The sequence below is a fragment of the Neovison vison genome, chromosome 3 (assembly GCF_020171115.1).
Source record: "Neovison vison isolate M4711 chromosome 3, ASM_NN_V1, whole genome shotgun sequence".
In the NCBI taxonomy this organism is placed as follows: Eukaryota; Metazoa; Chordata; class Mammalia; order Carnivora; family Mustelidae; genus Neogale; species Neogale vison.
In genome coordinates this window covers 234,654,690-234,675,291 of record NC_058093.1, presented here as the reverse complement: position 1 = coordinate 234,675,291, position 20,602 = coordinate 234,654,690, and the positions used below count along the sequence as shown (strand labels likewise).

The following is a 20,602-nucleotide window of genomic DNA, read 5'->3' as shown; positions in this document are numbered from 1 at the left end:
ATATTTCAGAAGTACAACAGAATTTGTAAAATTCTAAAGTTCATTTTTAAGAATTACACTCAGGTGCCCACCATCAAGATTAGGAGACAGAAAATCACCCGCCCCTTCTCTGTTCACATTCCCTGTTCTAGAGTGGAGTCTCTTCTGCACTTTGTGTTAATCATTCTTTTGCTTTTACTTACGCCTTACTCTGATGTATATATAGCCACACAATATTTAGTGGTTTAGATTTACTTGATTTTGAGACTTATAGTCTTAAAAAGAATGAATAAAATTAAATTCCTGTTTGAGTAGGATAATAAAGGTACATAGTATAAAATTCAAAAGGTACTACACCTTAGAAAGTGAAATTAAGTCTATAAGGTCCCTAGCCAGGCAACTCTAATGCATGCGTGTGTTAAAAATGTCACATTGCACCAAAGAATACGTGTTCGCTTCTCTTTTCCCAGTCTCTCCCCCCTCCCCCATTTTTTGTTTCTATTTCTTTCCAAAGAAAAGCCTGTACATCCAAAAGAATAAGAGTAGACATAAATTTGTCCCCTTTGGTTGATTTAAGTGGTTAGCACAATTCACTATAAGTATTCCGCACCTTGTTCTGTTTTGTGTTAATTATTATTATTATTTTTTTAGATTTTATTTATTTGGGAAAGAGAGAGAGAGCAAGCATGAGCAGGGGGAGGCGCAGAGGGAGAAGCAAACTCCCTGCTGGACAGGCAGCCTGATGCAGGCTGGATCCCAGGACCTTGAGATAGTGACTGGAAAGGAAGGTAGATGCTTAACCAACTGAGCCACCCAGGTACCCCTGTTCTGTGTTAATGTAAGGATATCATGAAGTCATCCTCATCAGTATATACAGAACTACCTCATTCTTCTTGATGATTTGATAACATTTGAATGGACAAATGGTCCAAGAATTATTTAATCAGTTCCCCAACTTTGGGATCCTTTTCAGTCTCTTTCTGTTGCAAACAGGGCTACAATGGATCGCATCTTTGTTTTTGTGTCTATCAGCAGGATATATATCAGGCAGTGGTTACCCATTTCTAAGGCTTCCTGCCCCAACACCACTTATCTGTCCTTGAAAAGTCTATTTGTCAGATCCAGGCAGGTGGGATAATCTTGTATCTAACCGGTATCCCCAGGTGCCCACCGTGCTAAGCTCTTGGCAGACCCTCAGAGTAAGCGGTTTAACGAACAGCACTGCGCACATTCACATGGTCCCTTCCAGGAAACCTTTGCAGTCATCCCTGCCCCCTTCCCCCACCCATCATTCCAATAATTCATTTTCTCAGGGTCCCTTCGTTCATTCCACAAATATTTCCAGAAGGTTGATTATAGAGACACAGTGCCAAATCAGGCTCTGAGATGTATCTAGTCTGGTAGGTGAGTTAAGACAAATTCTGGAAAACACTGTAAGGTTGCACTGTCCAATAACAGACACCAGCTATGTACAACTATTTAGTTATTTATATATATTAAGAAGATATTTATTTATTTATTTATTTGACAGAGAGATCACAAGTAGGCAGAGAGAGAGGAGGAAGCAGGCTCCCCACTGAGCAGAGAGCCCGATGCGGGGCTCGATCCCAAGACCCTGGGATCATGACCTGAGCCGAAGGCAGAGGCTTTAACCCACTGAGCCACCCAGGTGCCCCTATGTACAACTATTTAAATTTTAATTAAAATTAAATAAAATTTAACATTCATTTCCTTAATCTCACTACCCACATTTCTTTTTTTTTTTTTTAAAGATTTTATTTATTTATTTGACAGAGAGAGATCACAAGTAGACAGAGAGGCAGGCAGAGAGAGAGAGGGAAGCAGGCTCCCTGCTGAGCAGAGAGCCCGATGCGGGACTCGATCCCAGGACCCCGAGATCATGACCTGAGCCGAAGGCAGCGGCTTAACCCACTGAGCCACCCAGGAGCCCCTCACTACCCACATTTCAATAGCACAGGCGGCTAGAGGCGTCCTGCATTGGACAGCACAGACATAGAATGTTTCCATGACCATGTCCTAAGGGACAGTCCCGAACAGGGGCACAGTGAGTGGTAAAGCGTGTGAGCTCTGGATTCCTGCAAACCCTGGGTACAGATCCTGTCTCTTATTTTACGGCTGTAAAATTTAGGCAAGTACCTTGACCTCTCTTCGAGCCTCAGCCATAGGGGTGGGGAATTATAGACCCTCCCTCATTAGGGCTTTGGGAAAGATTCAAGACAGTAACAAACGTGAGTGACTTTGCTTAAAGACATGGTAGGCACTCAGAAATCCGGAGCTCTTATAATTATGTATGAGGGTGAGAACGGCTTCAATTTCTAACACTTTTTATTTTTATTAAAAGATTTTATTTATTTATTTGACAGAGAGAGATCACAAGTAGGCAGAGAGGCAGAGAGAGAGGAAGGGAAGCAGGCCCCCCGCCGAGCAGAGAGCCGATATGGGACTCGATCCCAGGACCCTGAGATCATGACCGGAGCCGAAGGTAGCGGCTTAACCCACTGAGCCACCCAGGCACCCTCTAACAGTTTTTAAAATCTTGGGGATTCCTAACTCCCCTGGGAGCCGTCTGTCCAGTCCCTGTCCAGGCTGGAGTATGTCTACAATCAAAGCTGGTTCTTCCATATCCCCTGTGTGTTAAAGCACAGAGCTGCTCAATCAACCTTTGATGAATGAAGAAATGAATGAATGGAGCCAACACAGCCAGGGTTTGACTGGGTCTTTTGTAATTATGAGGAGGAGGATCCGGGAAGTCATTATTACTAAGTTTCAAATACAACTGGCCTGGTCTTTTTTTTTTTTTTCCCTTGCAAGAAATAATACCTCTCTTGGAGAAGCACCTTCATCTCCCCTCCCCTTTCTCACCTACTGCCCACGCCTCTGGGACAATTAGGCAGCACTAGGAGCTCAAGGGTCTTGGCCCATCCCCCTTTGGCCCAAAATAACCTCCTCCCCCACTTGGAGCAAATGCCTGGAATTCTTTCAACAGGAGGACAAAGCCTTTCATCTGCCAATTACTGATAAAGGGAAAATGCAAATATCGCTGGGGAAGGTGATCCATCACGAGCCCAACATTTACTGAGTGACCACTTAGGACCAGGAGGTTGGGTAGGCATTCTGGGGGAGTCCGAGGGAACAAACACCCCAGTTGGCCCATTCTTCTCTCTGGTCTGTAGTTTCCTCAGGGTTTGTAAAGAGAAGGGATTAAATTAGGTGACTACTCAAACCCTTTCCACTCTGACAGGCCAGCAACTCCCCATTGGGGTGATATATGGACTTAACTTTTGGCACTGAGGTGCTTGCCATCGGATCTTTTCCTGACACCAGCGTTTGGGGACACCCACATGGGGAGAGAAGTGTCTCTGGGAGTAAAGGAGAATTGGGATCAAGCATTCTATTTTGGTTTTGCCTTATGGCACTTAACTTCCTTTTCCTGACCCGCCAGCTGCAGAGGCCCTCCTTTGAACATGTTCATTTCATTATGTGGGAACAAGGAAGGTGGTCAGTATCCATAAAGGCTGTGATGAAAGTAACTACACTTACAAGCTTGTGGCCTTGAACGGCTTTGCCTTTCTGTGACTCAGTTTCCTCATTTGTAACATGAGTCCTGTAACAAGACTCTTATTCTTCAAAGGGTCTTCTGTGAGAGAAACTAGTGAGATGGGCCCTGATTCTTGACAGAGGCTGAGGGCAAAACCTCCTCATTCCCACTAAGTTGAAATAAGTTTTGGTATTTGCCAGGGCTGGAATTAAAACAAACTTAAAAAACAAAACAAAACAAAACAGTTTTTAGGGGTGGGTGGAAAAGAATATAGAAAGACGGGACAGGAAACTTTAAGGTGTGTGAGGGGGAAGCTGTCTTTTAGGGTGACCAATACAGAGCTGATGGTTCACATCCGATCTCTGATGGGAAGCCACTTCCTCTCCACACATCTGAATGGTGTGTCCACTAGGGAGGATATTGACTTGGCGCAGAGGAACCACCGCGACCGATTGTGTCTCTGAGCCTCAGTTTCTCTATCTGCAAAATGACTATCCTAGAGGCTTAATGGCAGAAATAAAAATATGTTAAGTTTTTTTTTGCCAAGACTGCTATGAGCATTTACGTTCTTTTAATGGAGCTGTGCCCTGTCCTCATCTCCTCCTGATCCTTACCCCAAAGAGCAGGCCTAGTTGGATTTGGAGGAATGTTTAGGGCCAGCTTTTCTCATAATCAGAGCTGACCTGACTGTTGTTCACAATGGAATTAATTACAGGACAGCCGCTTTTAGGATTCCACTTTTGGGGGTGGTCATGGCCAACCAGGTATACTGAGGGAAAGCAAGAGAGAATCAGTCCCTCTGCCAAGAATTCCTAAGAACTCATCAAGGGGCACCCAAAGGTCCCCGCGCCCCACCCCAGAGCTTGCTCCTTTCCACCGACTTTTCTCCTATAAACGGCCAATAAGGGCTTACCCTTCGCCTGCTTGCCAACTGCGTTAGGAGGCGCCAGATCGGATTCTCTCGGTGTTTCACTCCTGAGCATCTATTTCCTTCTCTTGGCGAGCGCAGGGACCTTTAAAAACTGTCCAACTTCTTCTGTTCCAGGGCTCGTCGCCTAGTGAAGGACTCCACAGACGCAGGCGGGATGAATGAATGAAAGGCAACGTCTTCCGGTCAGCTCGGCTCTGAAAAGGCTCTGGTCTGGATGTATTTCCTGTACCTGCGTTTGTGTGGGTCCATATCTTTGAGTCCGGGAGTTTAAAAGTTATGCAGTCCGTACAGGTATGGAGCTGCGCTAAATTCTTCCTGAGCCCCCAGATGCCTCCTCCATATGGCAGGTCTTCATATGGGGGTCTGGAGAGGATCGCTCCCTGCCCCCCCCCACCCAAAAACAAGACATGCAGCAGCAAAAAAAAAATTACATATACAAAGCTCTTTGAATTTGGGTCGGCCACGTAGGTAAAGGGGTGGGGGTGGATGAAGGAAGAGGAAGAGGGGTGGCCCGTGGGGACCGTGGGCAATGGGGGCAGGGATGAAGATGGGGGGTTGTTTTTGGGGGTGCCAGCCCTCGGGGGCTTTCTAGCCAGCAAGCTCGGCTTGCATTTCCGCGCCTCCCGCTGAGGCCAGCCGTGCAAATCTGCACCTCCCTCCCCACCCCCTCCTCCTTCCCTCCCTCCCTGCCCCGCCATCTCCGGGATGCGCCCGCCGCCTGCAACTCAGCCCTCCAAAAGTCAGCTCTGCACACAACTCCCGGGCGGCGGCGGCGCCTGCGTGCAAGGGGCACTCGTGACCCAACAACAAAACAGCGATGCCAGGGCGCTAACGGCGCCCGGTGCCTCCCGGGCGCCCTCCCCGCCCCACACCTCCTCGGGCAGCCGCCCCCGCCCCCCCTATCCCGGGCCGAGTGCCCCCTCCACTAGCCCGGCCGCAGGCTCAGAGCGCGATCGGCAACAATGTTTACGTTCCGGGGATTATGACGTCGACGCCTCCCCCCCCCCCACAACTGCTGAAAATGGTTTCCTAGGACTTTGCAAACGGATCTGCTTAAGTGTTGGTGCAAAACTTTGTAGATCTCGGCTGTGGCTTGCTTTATTTATTTATTTTTTGGTTTGTTTTCTTTGGTCTTCCCTCCTTCCCCCCTCCGCCAAAATGCAGGGGGCAGGAGTGTTGACAATTAATTGGTGAACTCTCCTAAAAAAATGGAGGCAGAGAAAGACTCTGGAAGAAGATTGGTGTGTAGCTTTTTTTTTTTTTTTCCAAATCTGTATCTGGTAATGATAGATCTATATATTTTTTTTTTGGTTGTTGTTTCTTGCTGCCTTTTCTTTCCTTTTCTGTATTTTGCAAGAGGACCGGAAAAAATATAATAAATTGCATGCAAAAGGAAGCAAGCAGCTTACTCCTCCAGTCCCTTGTGAAGCTCAGAGTCTCAGACACTTGAGTGGGGAGGTGGTAGCGGGGAAAGGCGTGGAGAGAGGCTGAGCGGGCTCGGGGTTCGCCCGGAATCTGGGGGGCTGCAGGGCCCGGCGCTGGGCGGTTGAGGGAGGAGGCAGGGGATGCGGGGAGTGGTGGGGGAGTCTCCTTAGGAAGTGAGTGTGCGCGCGCGCTTGTGGGGAGATGAGGCAGCTGCTGGTGCGTTTTGGGGTCTCCGATGGGAGCTTTGTGGCGGGCCGTCTGCCTCTCCCCCTCCCAAGCCCCGACCTCCCCCTCCACCTCTTCTTCTAGCACTGGCGGGCGGTCGGGGGGGGGGCGGCGGGGGTCTCAGCCCTTCCATTACAGCTTTCCAGCTTCCCGAGTAGCTCGGGGGCGGCTCCAGTCTTAGAAATGCCGCCGGCCCCCGGTTCCGGCTTCCCGGCTCTGCCGCGGCGGCCGCCGGGGCTACTGTTAGCGCCGAGCAGGGCGCTGCGGCGGCTCCTCCCGGGGCCTACAAATGCCCCGCCAGCCCGTGAGCGGAGCCCCCTTCGCGGGTTACATAACCAGGCTCCCGGCCGAGTGGGCAAAACTCAACACCTATCGGGGGTGGGGGGGCCAGGGAGAGCCCCCCAGATGTCCTTTCCACGGTCTCCAAAGATGCAGGAGGGGAGTGTCCTGCGTAGGGCACGGCCAGACCCCGGGGTGCGGGCCCCTCTCGTTATCCTGATTTTCAGCATCTTTGGCATTTGCGCAAAGTTGCTCGGGTCGCAGTGGTGGGGTGCGGGGGGCGCGCAACTCCTGCACCTGCTTGAGCTGGGCCTAGGGTAAGAGGCGACCCCCAGTTCCCCCAATAATGCCTCGGGCTCTCTGATTTGGGTCCCCGCAGCGTCCGATTGACCGCCAGAGATACGACGAGAACGAGGACTTGTCGGACGTGGAGGAGATCGTCAGCGTCCGCGGCTTCAGCCTGGAGGAGAAGCTGCGCAGTCAGCTGTACCAGGGGGACTTCGTGCACGCCATGGAGGGCAAAGGTGAGGCGCCCCCTCGTCGGGCCGCCCTCCGCGCCGCGGGCCGAGCGCACGTGGGGAGGGAGCTGCCGGTGGCTGGGTTCGTATTTCGCGCCCGCGTCCCCCATTCCAGGGGATCCGGTGACGAAACGAGGCCGAGCACTGGGGGGGTGGGGTGGGGTGGCGAAGGAGGAGGGCAGGCGGGAACGGGGGCCGGGCGTGGGCCTAGACCCGGCTGGCGCCCACAGTCGGCCGCAGGGTGGGCAGAGCCAGGGGACCAGCGGTCCGAGGGACCTGGGGACTGACGGGTGGACGGAGGGAGGGCGGGTGCGCCGCATTCTACCCTTACTGGAGCCAGCCCGGCTCCTTGTGCTGGATGAGGTGCGGCTGCCTGACTGGGAGAGGGGCTCAGGTGTCCCTGGGGCTTTGGGATGAGGACCCCCCTAGGCCTGAAGCCTCCCGAACCCTGTCCCATCTCAGGCCCTGCCAGTTAGGAGCTGGTGCTGGAGATGCTGGGGTCCCTGAATGATGCCTCCTCAGCCCCTGGGGTCTGTGGAACCCTGTAACCTGGTCTCTGCCAGATTTGAGCAGGGGCTGGATGAGTTTGAGAGCTTTTGGCTGGTGCCCCCACTTATGCCTGAGGCCTCTGACCAGCCTTGACAGTTTGAAGTAGGGCCTGGGGATAAGAAGAGTTTTACTCCCTTAGGCTTCTGGCTGAGATCCCTGACCCCTGTGGTTTGAAGTGAAAATGGGGGTACCCCCCTGAGGAACAAAGTCTCTTCTCAGCCTGAGACCTTGAGAGCACTGTCCCTTATAGGCCCTGCCAGTTTAGAGAAGTTGGGGGGAACCTCTGAGGTCTGGGGGGTCCCATCCCAGCCTGAGACCTTCAGGACCTGAGTTTCTCCCTGACCCTAGTATTAGGAAGGTGTCTGGTGCTGTCCTGCCAATGTTGGGGTGATGCTCTGGCTTGGGCCTGAGGCCTCCAGAGGCCCCATGTGACCTGTGGTTCTGCCTGTGGGGTTGGGGTTTTGGAGATGCCCCTGCCTACCTGGGTATTTCCCTGGACTCTCTGGGGTTTCTAAGTTGGATTTTGGTTTTGGTTTTTTTTTTCCCTCCTCTTAGATATTCAGGTTCCCTTTATAATACACCGTTTTCATTTTGTTGACTCCCCTGACTCCCTCAGTGAGCTGACAACAGGGACAGTGCTTTCCCCTCCAGGTTCTGGTTGAGTGCCTGGAGCTGAAGGTTAGCCCCCACAAGAGACAGTCCTGGTTTTGCATTTTTGAAGTTTCTCTTTTGTGCCCACTGCTTCCTGGGGTACAGGGCTTCAGTGGTAGGGGGTAGTCGTTGGGGGAGGGAGCAAGACATTTCTTCCAGCCCGCCAGGTCGGAAGAGCGGTGCACCTTAACGCAGAGGGTCTGTGGGGGCAGGGGGGGGGTGTGCTAGTCTCAACTGTATTTAAATTTCCTTAGCGCAAATGGGATTTTAATTCCTTTGGTTTCCTTCCCATTTTACTGAGTTTGGTGGATCCTATGAGAAAACAACATGCAAACTCTTCCTAGTCATTGGTGAGGAATTCTCAGCCCAAGATCTGAGTGTTTTCTCAAGCTCATTTGAGGAAGTTGAAGCTGAGGAGAGTGGGGGTGGGGGGCGGGCTTTGGGTATGGGTGTGGGTGCGTGGGGGGTGGCTTCCAGCTGGGGAGAGCCTTTAAATCTTCTGTCCAGGCTCTTTTCAAAGGAGAGGGCCCTAGTGATTTGGTAGTTAATTCAGATCTGGCCCCAAAACTTGGAGGGAGGAGCTAGAAACAGAAGGAGCCCTTAGCCTGGATTCAAAATAGAAGCTTCTTAAACTTCTCTGCCTTTAAATCCTTAGGAATCCCCATTCACTGTGAGCCCCTGGGGATCTGAGCTGCTAAGGTCAGGGCTTTCCCCAGCTCTGGTTTTGTTCTCTTCCTCTGCTCTGAGTAGAGTCTCCTTGGCCTCCTCCCCCACCGAGCTGCCCTGATGAACCGTTTGCTGGGGCAGGGGCTCCCATGGCCTGTGGTCTCTCCTGTCTCTCCTCTGACCTGCCAGGGAGAGCTTGTGTCCGTGGGGATTGCTTTGGTTCATCTCAGGATTTGGGGATGTGATGGTTTATCTCAGCCTCCCTCCATTCCATATTTTGGGGTAAGGTTGGGTCAGATCCCCTGGTTTTGGAACTCGAGGAACATCGAAACGAAGGCCTCCTCCGCTCTTCGGGGCTTTCGATAAGGGATTTGGGGGTCTATGCTAGACAAGCCCCAGACAGAGCACTACCTTGTGAATTGGCTTTGGGCCTCACTGTGCCCCCCTTCACCCTGTCCTCACCTGGGGGGAGCGTCCGGGTCTGTTCCCCGGTGGAGACAAGGATGGCAGTAGCTGGAGCAGAATTACACTATTAAGACAACAAAGCTGTGCCCAGTTCTCTAGTTATTTTGGCACCAAATACACAGTTTCCAGGGAAACCAGCTTCCCCCCCCTCCCCTTCACTATGCAGGATATTACAATAAGATCTTCCCCGATGCTCAGCTACAATGAGAACCCTCTTCCCAGCCCCCTCTCTGGGGCTTCAGATCCTCCCAGGTGGCATTCTTGGATTTTGCACTGCCTTTACTTTCTGAGCTCAGCTTGGGGTGCATTTCTCTGTCCGTCTTTCTCAGCGATGGCTGGGGCCTTTTCTGTGCGGGGCTCTTTCCTGAGTCTCCCTCCCCAGCCTCCCTGGCCTTGGGCTCTTCATTGACAAGTTCTGACCCGTGGGGCATGCGGGGAATGACTGAGTAGGCAGAGGAGCTGATAGTTGGCAAGGGCTAGGCCTGCTCCGTTTCCTTGTCATTGGACGGGGATTGCTTGCCCTAGCGAGGGAGCCTGGTAGAACCGTATAACCCATGTTCTTCCCTCCGACCGATCGTTCGTGGCTCATCTGCTCCTTCCTGACTTAACCAAGCTGTTTTAATTCCAATATCCAAACAGATTTCAACTATGAATACGTGCAGAGAGAAGCTCTCAGGGTTCCCCTGATATTTCGAGAAAAGGATGGACTGGGGATTAAGTAAGTTGGTGAAACAAATTGCATCTTCCCATGTCTCTCTCCCCGGTAGATTTTCTTCTCCCCTTCTCCCCACCTTTCATGATCACAGAGAAGGATCTTTCTTCATTGTATGGGGAGAGTATCTCTTTGTTCCAGGCCTGACAAGGGGGAAAAGCTCTCCAAAGATGGGATTTTTTCAGAGAATTTGGGCAGAGAGGACAGAGGGTACTTAAACTGTGTTGACTTTTTTCCCTTGACCCGCCCCAGTTACATGCAGTGGGTTCCTAAGGAGAATTGTGTCCCCCTCCCAAGTTAGGAAACTGAGGCAGGGCCTGAGCTGTGAAGGGATTGGCCAGTCACTAAGCCCAGGGGCAGGACCCCTAAAAACATATTTTTCTACTCAGACTCCCACTGTGTGGGAAATTGGTTCTTTTCTGTAGAGGGCCTGTTCTAGGATGCTAGGCTCCAAGTCTTCTGTTTTTCTGCCTGCCCCAGCACCTGCCTCCCCCACTGTGTCTTGTTTGGTTTACATTCTCTTAGAGATCTGTCAGAGCTCCAGGTGGGGTGGGGGAGAGATCCGGGAGGGAGGCTGGAAGAACAGGTTTCCGCCCCTTGGGCAGGGGTGGAGAGGAGCCGCCTGGTATCATCCCAGCTTGCCTCCTCTCCAGCCTCTCCTGCCAGGCTTGCTCAAGAGTCTCGTTCCTCGGGTAGAAATCAAACCTTTGACATCACTGTTAGTTAATAGTGAAGGTCATCACCGTCCTTCTAGCCGGTGTTACCAGATCCTTGGAATTGGAATGATGTGTGTCTTTTTTTTTTTTTTTCCCCCTTTGAGCTTAAAGGGATCTCTGCAGCCCTCCATACAATTCCTTTTATGGCGAGTGTTTGCTAGAAGAAGAGACACAGAGAGCTGCCCACCCTAAAAGAATGCAGGTGTTTGAATGCCCAGCTCTGGGACTTACCCTTGACACCACAATTCAGTCTTCCCCTGAAGAGTGGGGTGGACGGTGGGTGTCGCATCTTTTCTGCAGCAGTGTTGAGTTCATATCGGGGAGAGTGAGGGGGTTGGCTTGCCTACCGGGATGAGGAAAGAACTCAGGGGTTGGAGAGTGACCCTCCCTTGGGACATTGACTGGTCTATCACTCTCCCTCTGGATGTTGTCATTTTGGGTTCCCAAACTGAGAGCAAGGAAGAGCGAAAACCCTCTTGGAAAATGGCCTTCCCCGGCCCCCAGAGTTGGGTCGAACTCTGTTGTCTCTGGCCTCTCAGCAAACGCCTGTACTCCTCTTTTTCCAGGATGCCTGACCCCGATTTCACAGTCCGAGATGTCAAACTCCTAGTGGGTAAGTTGCTTGCTGTGTGAGCAGCTCAGAGATGCCAAAGGTAGGGAGGACAAGGGGCAGGAGGTCTCTACCACCCGCCTGTTTAGATTTTTAACTGCCCCTGAAAAGAAAGTCCCCGTGGGAAGAGGCAGGAGCAGGTGCGAGCTGCAACCGTCTTGTTCTGGAGAACAGGTCAGATTGCACAGTCGTGAGAAACCGTATGGAAGGGTGTTTGCCAGTGCGCGGTTTTATGAGGCCAGTTTGGACCCTAGCCTCCATCAGCAACACAATCTTAGATCTCTCCTTTGCGTTTGTTTGTGGGTTGCTGGGTAAACACTGGGTGCTTGGTGACCCCTGAAAGACTTTCAGACTTCCAGGGGCGGGATCATTTTTCCTGCTTCCTTGGGGTTCTAGACAAGTCTAGGGTGGGGTTTGCCACTCTAACCGGAAAATGCTCGTTAACTCCCTGAGCACCTGCAGAGTGTGGCTGATCCCTTAGGGGTCTGGACACCTGACCAGGTAGCAGGTGGCATTTCAGGTGTTACGGAAGTCCTTGGATAAACCCATTCTTTCCGGAGGTGTTTCTTAATTAGCTCCTTCATGGCAGGCACGTTCAGAGCTGTGGGCGTGACAGACCAGATCCCTTTCCTCTTGCTTGGAGTGACAAGGCAACAGAGAAGTAAACAGTTTTTTTAAAAAGTCTGTATCTTTTTGGAAGGTCATTAGGCCTATGAAGAGATAAAGCAGAATATTGGGATGGAGCTGTTGATGGGCTATTGATGGGCTATTGATGGGAGCTGTATTTATTTTGTTTTTAAATTTTTATTTGTGTTTTTAGAGAGCGCGTGAGCGCACGTGTGCTCCTGTAGGTGGGGGAGGGGCAGAAGGAGAGGGAGAGAGAGAGAGAATCTCAAGCAGACTCCATGCCCAGTGCAGAGCCCTGCTTGGGGCTCTGTCTCATTACCCTGAGGTCATGACCTGAGCCAAAATCAGGAGCCGATGCTTAATAGGATACCAACTGAGGAACCCAGGACCCCCTGGGAGCTGTATTTCAAATGAGGTGGTCAGAGAGGTCGTGTGTGTGTGTGTGTGTGTGTGTGTGTTTACACATTTGGACAGAGACTTGACTGATGAGAAGCCAGCTGTGGGAAAGAACGTGCCAGATTGAGGGACAGGCCAGGGTGAAGGCCAGGAGGTAGGGGGAGAGTAGGAGTAAGGGGGTAAATAGAAGGAGAGGGAGGAGGTCACAGGGCTGGGGCCATGTGGGGCCTTAGAGGCCCTGGCAGAGAATTTGGGGTGGATGCCTGGTGTGATGGGAAGCCAATGGGGAGTTTTAAAGGAGGGCAACGGGGTTCACTAAGCTATCCGATCATTTTCTTTGGGAGAGGGTGAAAAAAAATTTTTTTAAATTGACGTAAAATTCGGGCGCCTGGGTGGCTCAGTGGGTTAAGCCGCTGCCTTCGGCTCGGGTCATGATCCCAGGGTCCTGGGATCGAGTCCCGCATTGGGCTCTCTGCTCAGCAGGGAGCCTGCGTCCCCCCCCCCCCGCCTGCCTCTCTGCCTACTTGTGATTTCTCTCTGTCAAATAAATAAATAAAATCTTTAAAAAAAATTTTTTTTTAAATTGAAAAAAAAATAAATTGACATAAAATTCATACAGCAGGAAGCTCTGTCTTGAACCACTCTAGAGTGTGCAGCTCAGTGGCCTGAGTGCATGTACGGTGTCATGCGGCCGTCACCACGATGGGATTTCAGAACGTGCGTCACCTACACAGTCAACCCCCGACAACCAGGGGTATGCTTTTTGCCTCTGTGGGTTTGTCTATTCTGGACGTCTCGTGTTAAGTGGAATCACGCACCGTGTGGCTTTTGTGACTGGCCTCTTTCCCTCAGCCTCCCGGTTTTGAGGTTCATCTATGTGACAAGTGGGGCCTGGGCTTCGTTCTCTTTTATGAACGAACAAGATTCCACTGGACGTGCGTGTATCCACCCCGTCTTGATTATCCGTTCGCCAGGTGATGGGCGTTTTGGTTGTTTCCATCTCTTATGTGATGGAATAAGGCTGCCGTGAGCACTTGTGTACGAGTTTTTGTGCGGACATACATTTTCCTTTCTCTTGGGTCCATACCTGGGTAAGTGGGTCATATGGTAACTATATTTAACCTGAGGAACTGCCAGACTTTTTCAAAGCAGTTGGCCATTTTGTATTCCCATTAGCAACGTACGAGGGCTCGGATTTCTCCACATCCTCGCCAAAGCTCGTTATTGCCTGTCTTTTTGAGGATCGCCATCCTAGAGGGGATGAAGTGGTGTGATATGATTTAAGTTTCATAAAAGCCGACTCGGGTGGCCGTGTGGGGTGAAGACAGCTGGCTGGTCAGGGGTTGTGTCAGATAATCCAGCTGGAATAATTGACCCCAGGTACTCGGAAGGGAGGACCCATGGGCTAGAAGGAGATGCTGGTGATGGTGGGTGGTGGAATCTTAGGTAAAGCTGGATCCTAGAAAACTGAAGGAGATGAACATCAGAGCAGAAGGGGCAGACTTCCCAACACTGTGCAGAAGATGGAACGATGGACCCCAAAGTTAAGTCTTGGCAAAACAACCCATTTTATTTATTTATTTATTTTTTAAGATTTTATTTATTTTATTTGACAGATAGAGATCACAAGTAGGCAGAGAGGCAGGCAGAGAGAGAGGGAGGAGGAAGCAGGCTCCCTGCTGAGCAGAGAGCCCGATGCGGGGCTCGATCCCAGGACCCTGGGATCATGACCCGAGCCGAAGGCAGAGGCTTTAACCCACTGAGCCACCCAGGCGCCCCACAACAACCCATTTTAGTGCCTCAGCCCTACCCAGGGCGTTTGCTGTTGGACAGCCTCAGTCTGAGGCCTAGCTCTGCCAGCTGACTGATTTGGGGCAAGCCGGTTACTTTAAGCCTCAGTTTTCACATCTGCAAAATGGAGCTAGTAGCAGAATCTACCTCAAAAGAGGATGAGATTGGGGCGCCTGGGTGGCTCAGTGGGTTAAGCCGCTGCCTTCGGCTCAGGTCATGATCCCAGGGTCCTGGGATCGAGTCCCGCATCGGGCTCTCCGCTGAGTGGAGAGCCTGCTTTCCTCTCTCTCTCTCTCTGCCTGCCTCTCTGCCTACTTGTGATCTCTCTCTGTCAAATAAATAAATAAAATCTTTAAAAAAAAAAAAAAGAGGATGAGATTGAATGAAGGCTTATTAGCATTACATTGGCTGATGGGTACTTGGTGAGTGGTCCCCGATGTTATTTGTTTATATGACAGGATGCGGATCTGATGGGATTCCCTTTATGCGTAGGGACGAAAGCCAGATTCTCAAGTCAGGTTCAGGCAATATCAGAGTCTTCATCATGATGCTCTTGGCCCTTTTGAGGAACTTAAAAGCTCTGCGAAGTTTTACTATACTCTAGTCGTATGCTGGCTGCTGCTACTTTCTTTGTGCCTTTCTTTTGGTTGTTGGAGCAAGAGGACGCAATTAGATGGTTCAGACATCCTTGCCAGTTCTCGAAAAGTCTGGGATGGCAAGGAAAATGGGGTAGTGATACCTGCACCCTGTCTCGCTTGGCATTTCTGTGACGATGGAATGGATTGGTGGGTATTGAAGTGGTTTGGAAGGTGTACTGTGTTCTGACATTAGGAGGGGTGCAGTTAGCATGGAGAGTTATTAAGCCCATTTTAGTTCATTTATTTATTTATTTATTTCTAAAAGGATTATTTATTTATTTATTTGAGATAGAGAGAGAGAGAGAGAGAGAGCGCGAGCAAGCACGGGGAGGCGCAAAGGGAGACAGAGAAGAAGCAGACTCCCTGCTGCCCAGTGCGGGGCTCGATTGACCCCAGGATCCTGGGTTCGTGACCTGAGCTGAAGGCAGATGCTTCACTGACTGAGCCATCCAGGCCTCCCTACTATGCCCATTTTAGTCTCTGAGAGGGCACACGGGCTTCTGGGGAGCAGTGAAAGGACACGTGTACTTCATAGTGACATAAATGGCAGATGTAACTCAAGCTGGCTTAAGCAAAACAGAATTGACCGGCTTACATAATAAATGTAGGGTGTGACCTTCAGGAACCTCTTGATCTAGGTGTTCCAAGATCTCGAGAGGTTGACTCTCATTTTTCTGTTCTGCTTCCCTCTTTTGCTTCTACTTTCTGCTTCATTCTTGGGCTAGCTTCTCCCCATGGGCTGGCAAAGATGGGGAGCCAGCAGCTCTCTACTTCTTTCCTGCCAGCTCAGGGCCTCTCTTGCCACATCTACCAGTGATTCCATCAAGGGTCTCTGGATTGGCTCTGGCAGGTTTAGTACAACCCGGGTCTGCTGCAGCACAAGCAAGTGATCTGGGAGCGGGGAAGGGGTGACACTGTGGGGTTGCTGGATGGCATAAATGTGCCTGTTATGGAAATGGACCGCATATGTGGTCAGCATATGATCTCAGCCTCTGTCTTCCAAGCCTCCCTCCCCAGGCCTCGAATCTTGGGAGGCAGCTATTCGAGAAGGAGCCAGCTATGGAGACTGAGGCTCCAGATTCTCCTCTGATGCCCTAACATCGGGCTTTTCTGTATCAGCCCTATTTATATGCCTCCTGGGAATTCAGGCACCTGGTCTCCGTTCTTAGCTCCTCGCCTTTAAAAAAAAAAAAGGCATTTTCCATTTTTAGGACACTGTACACTTAAAATAAAAGCTTTTTATTGAAGTATAATTTACATATAGAAAAGTGCACATATGGTAATGATACAGCGCGATTAATTTTAACAAACTGAACATATTACGGTATCCGGCACCCCAGAATCTACCCCCATGTTCCCATGCCGTCTGTGCCCTCTGCCGTCACCCTGACTGCTACCAGCGTGGATGACTTTTGCCTTTTCCTGCGTTATGACAGCAGAATCCCACAGGTGACCTCTTGTCGTTTCTGCTTCTTTTGCTCACCTTGGTGTTTATGAGTCTTCCAGATTATTGTGTGTAGTTGTAGATGGTTTATTTTCACTGCTGTGGTTTTCTGTTATGTGATTATTTCACAACGTGTTTATTCACTGCTATTAATGGGATCACGGATAGCTGCCAGTTTTCTATGTCTCGTGCTGCTGTGAACACTCTAGAACGTGGCTTTTGGGGAACACAGGGATGCATTTCTGTGGGGCATATGCCTGAGCGTGGAATTGCCTGGGTCACAGGGAAGCGCATATGTTCAGTTTTAGTGGACACCGTCAGGTCATTGCCCGCAGGCAAGGGTCTGGTTCTGATTGAGCCACATTCTCTCCGAGAGTTCGTGTTTCCATCCTGTTCATTTTAGTCCTGTTGCTATGTTGGTATATCGCATGGTGGTTTTAGTTTGCCTTTCTTCCCGCATGAAATTGAGCTCCGTTCATATGTTTGCTTGCTAGTTGGATATACTCTTGTGAACTCTCTGATCGAGTCTTTTTTCCATTATTTTGTTGGGTTGTCTTCTGTTGAGTGTAAGGTGAATTAACTGGCTAGGGCCGCTGCAACAAAGTAGCACAGACTGGATGATTTAGACAACAGGGGTTTATTTGCTCACAATTCTGGAGCTAGAAGTCCAAGATGGAGGTCTTATAGGGTTGCTTTCTCCAAAGGCCTCTGTCCTTGGCTTGTAGATGGCTGTAGTCGCCGTATGTCTGCACCATGGTCTTCCCTCTCACTTTCTGTGACCTAATTTCGTCCTATAAAGACATCCGTCTTGTCGGATTAGGGCCTACCCCGAAAGACCTTATCTTAACTTAATTACCTCTTTAAAGACTGTTCTCAAATATAATTACATTTGGAGGTCCTGGAGGTTAGGACCTCAACATAGAAATTTTAGGGGACACAACTCAGCCCATAACATAAAGTTTCTTGATGTGTTCTGGATATGATAGTATGTTCCAAAATCACCTCTTACTCCTTATCACACTCCCAAAGGTGTCTTTGAATGAGCAGACGTTCTTTGTTTTAACATAGGCCATTTGGGTCTTTTTTGTGTGCTTGTTTTGTATCTTAAGAAATGTTTGGACACTCAAGGGTTAGAAAATGTTTCTCAAAAAAGCTTTCTTGTTTGAATTTCCACATTGAGATTTATAGTTTATCTGGAATTGGTTTTTGTGTTTGGTACGAGATGGGGGTTGAGAATCCAGTTGATCCCAGTACAGTTATTGAGAAAATACCCTCTGGGGCCCCTGGGTGGCTCAGTCGTTAAGCCTCTGCCTTGGGATCAGGTCATAATCCCAGAGTCCTGGGATCGAGCCCCCCACATTAGGCTCCCTACTTAGCGGGAAGCCTGTCTCTCCCTCTGCCCCTGCTTGTGTTCCCTCTCTAGCTGTCTCTCTCTCTGTGAAATAAATAAAATCTTTAAAAAAAAGAAAAAAGAAAAACATCCTCTCCTCACAGCACCAAAATGTTGTCTTTGGCATAAGTCAGTGACTGCAGTTGTGTGGGTCTGTTTCTGGATGCTCTAATGTGAATGTCCCCTAAGCAACTCCCCCCATCCCACAACCAATACTCTCAACCCCAGATAATTCATTTAGGAAGCCTGGGATGTTTTCACGTTTGTGGGCTGGGAGCTGGGGCGATGGGGAGACTGGGAAAGAATTCTAGTTGCCTCTAAAGATGCTGTAAACCTTCCAAGAGGACATATCCATAAAGGGCTGGGTCCCTAGACCCTCTCCACCATTATGTCACTGAGGGATGGCTTACAGCCATGGTGTCCTGTTTATTCTCTTTTTAATCGTATTTCTTTTTTTAAAGATTTTACGTATTTATTTGAGAGCGAGTGAGACAGAGTACGTGAGCTGTGGGGAGGGGGAGAGGGAGAGGGAGAAGGAGACTTCCTGTTGAGCAGGGAGCCTTGTGTGGGGCTCCATCCCAGGACCCCAAGATCATGACCTGAGCCAAAGGCAGATGCTTCACGGACTGAGTCACCCAGGCGCCCCCTCTTTACTGTATTTCTCCTAACAAGGATACCCAAGCGAACTGATGTTTTCTTTGGCCTCTTCTCTTGAAGAATCTTCACAACAAATCGCCTCATTCACTATTCATTTATTCATCAATTATAGTAATCATCACCTATCTTTTACTGTATGTTTACTATATGACCTCATTTTGTCCTCAACAGTAATCATATAAATTAAGTGTGACTGTTCACTACCCCAGTGGGGGATCCGAGGCTCAGACAGGACAACCCACAGGGCAGGTGGTTGAGTTCGGATCTGAACCCAGCTCTGGGCATTTCCTCATGCTTCTGTTCCTTGACTTTCTCCTCCTCCTCTGTGTCTGTGTTGTGTCTGGTGAAGGAGGCTCACCAGACATGTGCGTGCCCTTGACCTGCGGTGCTTAGTAAATTCTCCACTGCTTACAAATCAACCATAGCTGACTGGCCTCCAGACCTTTTCTAAAAATTGGTTTAAAATCATAGACATGGGGCGCCTGGGTGGCTCAGTGGGTTAAGCCGCTGCCTTCGGCTCAGGTCATGATCTCAGGGTCCTGGGATCGAGTCCCGCATCGGGCTCTCTGCTCAGCAGGGAGCCTGCTTCCCTCTCTCTGCCTGCCTCTCCATCTACTTGTGATTTCTCTCTGTCAAATAAATACATAAAATCTTAAAAAAAAAATAAAATAAAATCATAGACATTTGGGGCACCTGGGTGGCTCAGTGGTTAAGCCGATGCCTTCGGCTTGGGTCATGATCTCAGGGTCCTGGGATCGAGCCCCGCTCTCTGCTCAGCAGGAAGCCTGCTTCCTCCTCTCTCTCTGCCTGCTTGTGATCTCTCTGTCAAATAAATAAATAAAATCTTTAAAAAAGAATAAAAATAAAATCATAGACATTTTACATTGTAAACCCCAGAGAAGTTCTTAGACTTCCCCTAGTGTTTGTTTGTTTGTTTAAGATTTTATTTATTTATTTGACAGAGATCACAAGTAGGCAGAGAAGCAGGGGCGGGGAGGGGGGAGCGGGCTTCCTGCTGAGCAGAGAGCCCGATGCGGGGCTCGATCCCAGGACCCTGAGATCATGACCTGAGCCGAAGGCAGAGGCTTAACCCACTGAGCCACCCAGGTGCCCCAATTTCCTCTAGTCTTGCTTTCCCCTTTCACAGGTGGTAAAAAATGAGGCCTGGAGAGAAGGGACTTGCGAGTTGCCCATACAGCAGATGGCATCTCAGATTCAAATGTGGTTTGAATTTCTGAGGTTGGGAGAAAGTGATGCTTGTAACGCAAACTCAGAGGAAGAGTGGGGGGTGGTGTGTATGGGCTCCTTTCTGGCCGCACTGAATGGAGCTCAGGAGAGAAATTCAGGCTGGATCGACAAGAGGCATTCACCTCGCAGAACAGAGATGCAAGCGGGGTCGGGGGGTGCAGGAGGTCAGGAGAGCTGAGGCTCCTGAGCTCGAAGGAAGGAGGGGTCCAGAGGGGTTCAGTTGTGTTTCCTTTTTTTTTTCTCTTTAAGATGAACACCCAGCTCACTGGTTTTTTGTCCTATTTCCCTTTTCCTGCAAAGCCAGTGTTCTGAAATCAAAATCTTGACTGTGTTTGGGCCTTGGGGAACTGAAGTTGCGTCTGCCCCCTGTTTACGTAATAGGAATCACTCCCCTGTGGGGTAACTCCTTAGACTGGAATCACTAACATTAGCTGCTTAGATTTTATAAGCCGGGGACCCCTCCCATATTATTTCATCTGATCCGTATAAAACTGGGTTTCTCGCTATCCCCATTCCATCAATGTCAAATTGAGGCCCAGAGTGACTTGTCCACAGTCAGAGAGCTAGTGTGTGGAATCGCTGAGATTTATGCTCATATCTGTTTGGACACGGAGCTGTTCTCTTAACTTCTGCACAGAACTGTGGCTGGCTCCCAGCGTCTTATAATCTAGAGCTCTTTCTTGGTTTTGGCCCGGATGTCTTTTGGGTTTTCTTGGCTGACTGGGTTTAACCCCACTTTGTTAGTCTGGGTTTGTGTCTTCTGCTCATCTGTCTGTGAGCTTCAGGCAGGGTCTTGAACCCAGGGCACAGGACATCCTGGCACGTGATGTGTCCTGGGGACCATTTCTGAAGATTCAACGGTCTGGAGCCAGAAGATATCAGTGCTTAGGGAGAACCCAGCGACCTTTGCAAGCATCTCGTTGCACAGTGAGGAAACTGAGGGCTATACCTGGGATAAGGTTTTTCTCCACCTTAGAGATGAGGAAACGGAGACCCAGGGAACTTTGGGGCTGTACATCCCCAAGGCCTCCCTGCTACGAGAGAGTGGAGTGAGCTTTGAACTGTGTCCAGTGCTTTTGTGCGTTCACACTACCTCTGTGAAATGGGTAGCAGAATAAAAAGGAAG

General features: G+C 50.0%; 1 protein-coding gene across 12 annotated transcripts in view; it reads left to right on the top strand.

Moving 5' to 3' along the window:
- The first annotated feature begins 4,580 nt into the window (after positions 1-4,580).
- The window catches only part of KDM2B (lysine demethylase 2B), a 125,660-nt gene continuing 109,638 nt past the window's right edge, over positions 4,581-20,602 (top strand). For 4 of the 12 annotated variants that reach the window (XM_044244316.1, XM_044244314.1, XM_044244315.1 and 1 more), the window contains exons 1-4: positions 5,175-5,528; positions 6,778-6,922; positions 9,887-9,965; positions 11,242-11,288. In XM_044244316.1, coding sequence (XP_044100251.1) covers positions 5,175-5,528; positions 6,778-6,922; positions 9,887-9,965; positions 11,242-11,288 — 625 coding nt within the window. Of the gene's footprint in view, positions 4,761-5,174; positions 5,750-6,061; positions 6,111-6,777; positions 6,923-9,886; positions 9,966-11,241; positions 11,289-20,602 lie in introns of those variants that run through there. The other 8 variants (XM_044244324.1, XM_044244319.1, XM_044244318.1 and 5 more) reach the window with 5 other exon arrangements.